The sequence below is a fragment of the Nymphaea colorata genome, chromosome 6 (genome assembly GCF_008831285.2).
Source record: "Nymphaea colorata isolate Beijing-Zhang1983 chromosome 6, ASM883128v2, whole genome shotgun sequence".
In the NCBI taxonomy this organism is placed as follows: Eukaryota; Viridiplantae; Streptophyta; class Magnoliopsida; order Nymphaeales; family Nymphaeaceae; genus Nymphaea; species Nymphaea colorata.
This window is the reverse complement of record NC_045143.1, coordinates 13,448,892-13,458,416: the sequence shown is the minus strand read 5'-3', so window position 1 is coordinate 13,458,416 and position 9,525 is coordinate 13,448,892. Positions and strand designations below refer to the sequence as shown.

The 9,525-nt window shown below is 42.6% G+C and overlaps 1 protein-coding gene across 1 annotated transcript; it reads left to right on the top strand.

Annotated features, from left to right (window-relative positions):
- Positions 1-5,678: 5,678 nt before the first annotated feature.
- On the top strand, positions 5,679-7,466 carry LOC116255804 (cytochrome c-type biogenesis protein CcmE homolog, mitochondrial). The gene is made up of 2 exons (XM_031631833.2): positions 5,679-5,896; positions 6,319-7,466. Exon 2 carries the CDS (start codon positions 6,327-6,329, stop codon positions 7,119-7,121), a length of 795 nt encoding a protein of 264 aa, XP_031487693.1. The 5' UTR covers positions 5,679-5,896; positions 6,319-6,326; the 3' UTR covers positions 7,122-7,466.
- Positions 7,467-9,525: the final 2,059 nt, after the last annotated feature.

Below are 9,525 nucleotides of genomic sequence, written 5' to 3'. Positions count from 1 at the left end.
CTGGCGGCACCAGGAGGGAGGACGGAGGCTGCGGAAGCCCCAATCCTACGCAACTCCCGCCGCAACCTGGCCAGGCTGGAGCGGGAGACCGGTGCCACAGCGGCAGCAAAAGAGGAACGCAACAAATCAAGTTGCTCAGGCGGAAGAGAGACCTTAAGAGCGTCAAGCGCATCTGAGAGGGAGATGCCCAACTCAGCATCCAACAAGGGGGCAACAGGTGGCAACCTATCGGGCAGGGAGTGACGACCCACAGGACTCGTGGTGGGGCCAGACAACTGAACAGGGGAGGACGATGGGGTAGAGGTGAACTCAGACTCAGACCGCAGGGCAGGGGAAAAAGAGCCAACATAAGGGATGCGGGAGAGGGCAGGGCTAACTGGTGGGAGAGGCAGGTAGGTGAGGTTTAGAGGCGAGCAGCGACTGAGTCTAGGGAGCAGAAAATGTAGGGAAGGCCAGTAAGAACTAAAGCTACTGTCAAAAGAAACAGAAAAAACCCAAGGCAGATAGGCAAAGGAGGAGGTCCTGGGTGTAAGAGGGGGCATAGGGGGGCCAGTAACCAAGGTAAAGAGCAACGTACAGGCAACGGAGGGAGAACGACTGACTGGGGGTGCCAAGACTCCAGAGGCCAAGACAACGCAGGCCGCAGTCGGACGAGAGCGAGCAACAACAACAGCCTCAAGGGGAAGACCCTCTGCCGACGGGCGGGCAACTGAAAGAGACGGTGCGGACGACCAGACGTCGCCAAGGTCAGACTGAGCAGCGACCAGCAACGGGTCGGGGCAGCCCGAGGTGGACTCGCGTGGAGCCCCAGCTCGCAAAGCAGGAAAAGGAAAGGGCGAGCAGGGTACCTCAGAGGAGCGTGGCAGAGAGCAGGCTAGACTCCTTCGCTGAGGAGAGGCTGGCGCCCGCGGTGAGGGAAGCAAGGGCGGAAGCTGAGAAGGCGGCAGCTCTACCACCGAAGAGCACTGGTGCGGCGGATCACCTGGCCTGAAAACCTGCGGAACCTGTACCGAAAAAGGAGGACCCCGCGTTCCAGGACAAGTAGGCCCAGGTCAAGGAAGTCTGATAGAGCCAAAGAACATAGAGCTCTCGCCCAAAGAAAGTGACCGCTGAACAACTTGAGGAGGAACCTGGACCTAGAAGGAAGCAGTGACAGCTGCAAAACCATGCCGTCGAGCAAAAAGGCGACGATCATTCTGACGAGCAGGAAAGCGACATCGAGAACACGTGACGGCCTGGCGGCCGTTCAAGGAAGCACACCTCTGACACCACCACTGGCCCCATCTGACGATGATAGAAGCAGCAGACCGGAGAAGGTGACGAAGCCTGGAAGCACACCGAGAAGAGGGGACACACCACGGTGAGGGGGCTGGCCTACCAACGGAGACCACCTTGGGGAGCCTCGGCCGCAAGGAATAGTCGCCCATCTGCAGAAGGAGAAAACAACAACGCGCTGGTAGGAGGAAGGCCTGGAGGAGCCCGCGAGCATCTTTCAGCTGAAGTGTGCCGGCGAAAACGCAATTGAAGATAGTAGACTGCCAACTGAAAGACAATGCCTGCGCTTGACGAACCCCCTCAGGCGAGCAAAGAAAACTGGAGAGACCGAGAGAGGAGTGAAGGAAATGAGGGAGACTGGAGAGACCGAGAGAGGGAGAAGAGGATGTCAGAAATGAGAGAGTAAGTGGGTGGAAAAGTTTTCTTGATAGCCGTAAATGAGGGGAATCCACGGCAATTCATAAAGATGAGCTCAGCAATAACCTCACTTTCCCTCCAAAAATGGAAAAGAATAAAAAATGGGTTATGATGGTTTTCTTACTGGTGGGTTTGAGATTGTGTAGTCTTTGCCCGCTTTTTAAGGAAAAAAACTCTATTAAAAATCCTAAAGAAGAACTCAAGCTCTACTTGGCCTATATTTTTTAAAAGATTGACTGCTTCCCACCAATAAGAATGTCAATTATATTCAAATCTGATATGCCTTTTACTGTATCCAATTTTTTGTAGATATACATGAAAAAAGTTTCATACAGTATTTGAATCTGACTTCTAAATTTAAATTCTGAATCTAATCTGCATCCGGGTTTTATATTTGAAATCTGATTGGCTGATAAACATGAAAAAGAAAGAACTAATAAATTCAGAATTTAGATTTGCAATTCAATATTATTTCAAGTCCAGTAGTGGCCCAGGATGAATACGAGGTCTAGGTCTGGTCCAAGTAGAAGTTATTAATTGTTAATATTTTATCATTACTTCCTTGTCTCTCCGTGTCCAAATTCACACCGTGTGAATGCAAAATTTCCCTATTCGAAATATCTCTTGGATCAACAAAAGGAAATTGGGAAAAAAAAAAGTGATAATTTAAAAGAGTGATCAGGACCAGCAACTGTTGAAGAGCTATGGTAGCAGCTTAGAGCAGTTGACAAATTTTTGGAACACAGTTTGTAATTTAAACCGTCATCATTGTATATGAAACGCATTCTTTCTTTGTTTCATCTCATATCATTGAGACATACCCATGGCTGCAGCTAAAACCCATAACTCCTATTGCTATGTGCTCTTATCTTGCTTTTTTCAACATGTTCAGTCAAAGGAGGAGGAAACGGAACCTCGGTCTAAATCACAAGGTGGTAGACATCGGTCGCTTTACAGAATTTGGGAAAAGGCAATGGTGGCCACGGCAGGAAGAGGAGCAGCTGATGGATTCTGAGATCAAGTGTGCTTGGAAAGCCTTGCGCAAATTACGGATGTGCTTATAAATGCACCTGCTCGGATAAAGCTGGATGCAGTCCCTTCATCTTTTCGTGAGTGAATAAAATTGATCATCTCATACATGAAGAATCAAATAGATACGAAGTTCTTCGTGAGTAGAGAGATGACAGGTAATCATTTTAGCTTGGCAAGGAAGAAGGAGGCCGGTGAAGGAGGAAGGAGAGGCGACGGAAAGTGTAGATAAATCGATTTGCCATGCACCACCAATGCTATCTCCATTTATCGAATCACGCCATTGATGGATCATAAACATATTGTGGCATAAACAGGAACGTTGGTATCTGGAGCTTTCACTAGTAGAACCAGCAAAGCATCAAAGTGATGAAACTCACCATTTTACGCGTATGGATATAGCTCTACAGGATTCCCATGAAAGAAATAAGCAAAGGGATTGGAAAATTTTATGAATCCACAACTGGAAAATGGCCCTATAATAAATGCATATTCCAGCATTTGAACGTTATCATAACACTTAGTTCTTTTAAGTTGTTTCTAAAGAGCAGCATCTTTTCACAGCCATAATGTTATTGTAGGTTAGAATGGGTTCGTCAGGAAAATCAACAAAACTACCATGTCACATGGGCGCTTCTAAATGGCTGCCACACCTGTGTTCATGCTGGAGCTGGTCTTGGTGCTTCTCTACATAGCACATCTGGTTCGGTCAGTCGAACTGGACCAAAACTAACCATTTTAAATGTCAACATAACTAAACTATCTCTAATACAAAAAGCTTTTATACGTAAATATAGATAAAATAAGGTTACTAAACAGTCAAAAACTATGTAACAAATTATTTATATACATATATACACATACATAGATACAACCCCACTGTCCCCACACCTAAAGTTTGTCGAAAAATTACCACATCTGCACCCACAACCCGCATCCATGTGACATAGCTAAACTGAACTTCTCAAAATCTCAAGCCTCGAGTTTTTCCCTTTTCTTTGGTCCATTACCATGTTCTTTGGTCCATTACCATGATAATATAATCAGATCTATACACTTTCTTCTTGACTCTGCTAAATCTCATTGGCTTTAGGTACCCTAAAAATTGTAACTAAACAACAGAAAAAGATAACCCTTTCGGTAGCAAACCAAGAAAATCTTTCTTCTTGGTTTTCTACTTATCAAGTTTCCATAAATCTTATTTGGTATTTTCTTGAAAAGTGCAGTGTTTGATAAACCTTGAAAATTTATAAAATAAATTTGACTTCCCTTGTTTTTTCCATTTGGATGTATCGCTGAAATTTTGAAAACTCCCTCTGGCTCTCGGCGCGCGTGTGTGTGTAACCATTATCTCAATGAAATCTTTACTGAAAAGGTTGTTTCATATTTTCAGGTATTGCATTGACTGGTGAACGACTTTGTCCCCAGCAACTTACAAACACGAAGGCTCTATGATCTTTCAATTGCATGGGGACAAAAAAGGATTGAGATTAATGAAAAAATGTATGGCTTGGAAGAATAAAGAGTTCTATATATTTATGAACAAACAAAGGGAGCTAAGATGCATCAGAGATTCAGAATCAGTAACATGTTGCACATAGAAAAAGCCAAGATGAGCATGTATTCGTACATAAATTCAAGCTGTCCGGAGTCAACTAGTTCTTTCACAATTTCCTGCACCATGGGGCTCTGGTTTCTCCACCATCGCTGAAAAAATGCCTGCGTTGCTCAAAAGGGTCAGTTTTAAGCAATGCATGCCTGCCCGGCCTCGAACGCGTATCCGCTTTAATGTTTAGCTAAACACCTAAACAGAAGCTGAAGCAATAAAAGTATCCCAAACGAACGAGGGTGAAAAGGAGACAAATGCAGGGAAGTTCCATTGCTTGCTCTACATATATGAACTTCTGATTCTTTATCAGCTAATAAAGCAGAGATAACTGAGTCCAGGACGTTCTGTACGCATGCTCCCTGCACCCCGTAGGGCAGAAACAAAACCAGAAATGCCAAACACCGAATTAATCAAGAGAAAGAGAGAGACGTGGACAAAGGCAGAGAGTGAGAGAGACAGTGGCGACCTCCTTCGTCCTTCCTGCAGCCCTGCTCTCTCCCGTCTCACTCTTTCATTCTCTGTCTCCCGTTCTTTGTCTCTCGTCCCTCCCTCGCACTCTCTTCTTGTAGCCTGCGTTTTTTCCTTCCAAAACTGGGTTTCGTGGGTTGGATCCGGGTAAAAGTAAACTAAATTTAAATCCACATACTACATCCGCCAAACTAAAAAATATTAATCTTTTCAAATTTTTTTTTTGGCCACAGCCCAAGCAGGGGTCCCTGATGAGCATGAAGCAGACGGTCGAATCCAACCAGACAATGACAATTAAGTTGGCTGAGCTTGAACTACCAACAAAAACTTTAGACCACCTCTGCCTAACCTATACTTAAGCCATATTTTTTACTACTTTTGAACCTCTGTCTACTTCGGTTCACCCAAACACAACAAAACATTTGGAAAGAAACTAGTATCATATAAAATCTCTAAGGCCATACTCTTATGCCTCTATGAGTTATTTCAAGGTTTTGGATGGACCCCTTAACCGGTAAGCTCAATTAAGTCGGGGGAGCTCCATAATATTTTTTTAATATATATTTAATTAATTTTTATATAAAATTATAATATTTTATTACAATTAATTGTATTTATATAATATTTTATATCAAAAATATATATATTTTAATTTAATCAGACCGAACTCCAGCCCCAAATTTAAGTGTGAATTAGTATCGAACTCGAGTTTAAGTGTCGGACTTACCCGAGAGACCGACCTCTTCTTATGGGTTATGGGGCTAGCCCAATGCTCAGAACTAAGTAAATACTTAAACATTTACATAGTAAAACGAAATAAGAGCCCTAAAACGAAATAAGAGTCCACCGTGAGCGCCCGCGCCGCCTCCGAAAGTAGGCTTCTTTTCATACAATTTTTTAGAGAAACTCTAACGCGATTAAAGTCGCGTCTCAAACATCTCTCCCCTGTCTGCTGTCCTTGAGCCATCGCAGGAGGCGGCGGTTAAGGTAGGGAGGCTCTGCAGCCTCGCGACATTTCCAAATAGGTGGGCGGTGGCGCCAAGGACGCCTTCCTTGGTGTGCTAATCTGCCGGGAAGAAGCGTTCCTCCTCATTGCAGGTAGATGTGTAGAAGCCCCAAAAATTTCTGGACTAGATCGGTTTTCCTTTTCGTTTCCCTTTCCCTATGCGCGGTTTTTATTAAGATTAGGGTTTAGTTTTGCTTTCCCCCGCTTTGCCGATTTTGTGTGTCAATTCCTTCCGGAATTTAGAAAAGAATTCTGATTTTGGCGAATTTCTTTAAGCATCTCCATCAATCTTGTTTAGTGGTCGATGCTTAAATTTTGACCCATGCTGGTTGTAGTAGATTAGTTAGCAGTTTCGGGTTCTAGAAAGCATCTTTTGTTGCTGGAAGCCTTCATCGAAGTCATTAAAGCTGTTGGATAGTCGATCCTTGAAAATTTTGTTCTCGTTTTCCTTTTTCCCTTTTGATAAATTCCCATTGCTCTGGTGGTTTCCTTATGTGATCCATATTGGAATTAGGTACGGTTATGGCTTCTAAGGCTTCTTTTCGCTTCGCTTCTCGGTTATTCAGTCGGTCGCGTTTCCGTCTTCCGCCTCATCATCAAATCGAAACGGCAGTATTGGATTGGTCTCGTCCGTGGACAGCGGCTCCCTTGTTTGATTCTTTCCATTTGTCCAGGAATTCTGCATGTTCGAGAAATGGCGCTCGGTTCCTGGCCACCCTTCGTCGCCAACCAGCTCGTCCCCGGACGGTGGACATCGGGGCCAGAGCTAGGCAGCTCCAGAACCGCCGGTTGTGGACCTATGCTCTTACTTTCAGCGGCATTGCTGGATTTGTCATAATAGTCCTCAACAATTTCCAAGATCAGATGATGTTTTATTTGACTCCCACAGATGCTTTGGATAGATTTTCTCTGAATCCTTCGAAGAACAAGTTCAGGCTTGGGGGTTTGGTGCTGGAAGGGAGTGTGGTTCAACCGGCAGAATCGCCTGAAATGCAATTTGTGATTACCGATCTCGTGACGGATATTTTGGTTAGGTATCAAGGCTCACTACCTGATCTTTTCAGAGAGGGTCACTCAGCTGTTGTTGAGGGCTTCATCCGCCCTTTTGATGCAGAGAATAGAGAGGTGGTGCCGTCGAACAAGCCTGCATTAGAGAAAGCAAGAAAAGGCGATTGTTACTTTGATGCTATAGAGGTTCTAGCCAAACATGATGAGAAGTACATGCCAAAGGAAGTGGCTGCTGCAATTGAAAGAAACAAGGCTGCATTGGAGGCAGCTCATTCTGGATTATCAGATGCTCAACAAAAAGCAATATAATTTAACTACTGAGCTGTGTCGCTCTGACATTTTTGGTCCCATTGTATCCACGTTTCCTTTTTGTATTATTCTTAAATAATTGGAGTTTTACGCAAGTGATTCCACAAAGTAAATCGGATTTAGAAGCTCAAGCAGCATTTGAAGCTGCCTTTGAGTTTTTTACCTTTTTGTATTGAGATGACTTTTGCCTCTACAAGTCGACTTTCTGAACTTTTCTTGTTTCATGAGCACCATACTCTTCTGATTTTGTGTATTATATTAAAAAACCATGCTGAATTATTGGTTGGATGCTAAATGAAGCCAGTGAATAATGAATTTACTTAAAGGATGTGAATTGTAGGATTCTACCTTGTGTGTGGGTTCTAATATTGTGAACCCACTTATCTGCATGCTTGATGCAAGCAAACCAAGACATTTTTTATTGCTTAAATTATTTATATTCTTTGTAATGTGTGATTTTCTGTCTTGTTTTATCTCATGCTGTTAGAGAGAGAGAGAGAGAGAGAGAGGGGGGGTGTGTGTGTGTGAGAGAGAGAGAGAGAGAGAGGGTGGGGGTGTGTGTGTGTGTGAGAGAGAGAGAGAGAGAGAAAGAGAGATCCTATTTGTGGATTATGTAAACATATGAAAAGTGAGAGCACATTCGAATATACCTTTTTCTATGTTGGAAAGCTAATACATGTTGAACAAGAAGACCTCTAACTAATGTTAAATCTATTAAATATTTGAGTTGAACAATATGGTTAAAAGTATTCAGGTTGATTTCATTGATTGAACAAGAAGAGAGTGTTTATGTACCTTTCAAATGCTTATGTGATTGCTAACATTTTTTACAAGAGAATTCTAGATGATTTTTATGTAAAGACATAAAACTAAGTTTTAACATGTTACGATGGTAAAACCTTTTGAAGAAAACCTCTAACTAATGTTAAATTTATTAAAAAATCTATTAAATATTTGAGTTATGATAGATAAACCAATTATAGAAATCCACATAACTAAAGATTAAAAAACTATTTAAAAAAAACCCATAAATAGTAGAAGCAATCTGACCATCTCATCGTCAAGTTCACTGATGCTTTGAATTGTGTGAATTGCAAGAAGGTCCTCTTGCAGTTATATGCCCAACGATTTTCTCATCTAAGGTTATGCCCAACGATTTTCTCATCTAAGGTTACAGGTTGAACGCCCTAATCGGAGCCTCATCATAGAAGCAAACCCATAAATCTATATTTCTTCTTCCTCTCCTTCATCAACAGTGGTGGTTGCTACTGCATTGACACTCGGTTGGAGGTGCCACTGGTGAACGCGCTGCGCAGACAAAAAGCTGATCAAGGATGTCGTTCCGCTGCAAAGAACCCAACAACATCATCCTTGAAAACCACATTTTGAGAATTCAGCATTTTGGCTTTCATTAACTTTTGACCCCTCCATCAAATTAGGAAGCACTTCACCAGACCTTGCAGACATCCCTAACAAGATATAGAAAAAATCATTTTAATGGTTTCCTGGCCTGAATGGGTGCCTCTGTTATATTCTAGTGAGGCAATATGATTTTTTGCACGACGCCCTCTTGTAACAGCCTGGAAATGACATGACTTCCTATCACCTTCAATCAGCCACTTTGCTCTGGACTTGGTACGCCGTACTTCCTCTTCTTTTCCTCTTCTTCAATCAAGGAAGCAGTCAATTCTTCCCGCAGCACCTTTTCATACTTGACGAAAGAAGTATCTCCTGCTTCCATTTTGAGAATCATCTAAATTCTAGTAGAGGCATCCAGACCATGCATCTTATGTCCAAATTAGAGGTGATCCTTCCTCATAAACAAGATTGCTCGGCCTGAAAGTTGGTGCAACCAAAAATATTTCCCTCATGGCCAATATCCAAGGCTTCATTCAATACACAAGGGTATTTACGACTATCCATGTGTCACTTAATGTTTTCTATCACCCTTCAATGGGCTATACACCATTGTCGAGCTCGAGCTTGACTCAAACTTAAGTTGAGCTCCATAGAATTGGCTTGAGCTTGACTCGACAATACAATGTTGAGCTCAAGCCTGACTTGTTTAACTTCTTTTACTAGTTTTTGTTAAACCTATCTCGTTTGCTTTAACTCATTAACTCATTTCACTACTCGTTTAACTATTTTCTCAATATATTTCAACATTCGTTTTGTAGTCGAGCCAAGTGGAATCTCAAGTGGAATCTGACAAGTTGAGTTCTTACAACTCAAACTCGGCTTATTCTACAACCCTAATTTCATGTTTGAGATGGTGATTTATTTGTTAATTACTTTCTCGACTGAGCAGTAACGAGTAAATTCTCAAACACTGAGCGCTTTTGGTAATACATCCTAATGTCGCGCAGCTTTCTGTAACTTTTCATTAGTTTATAACCGGGGGATA

Excerpts from the sequence above, each read along its gene's own strand:
- LOC116255804 (XM_031631833.2), top strand. The coding sequence starts at position 6,327 with ATGGCTTCTAAGGCTTCTTTTCGCTTCGCTTCTCGGTTATTCAGTCGG.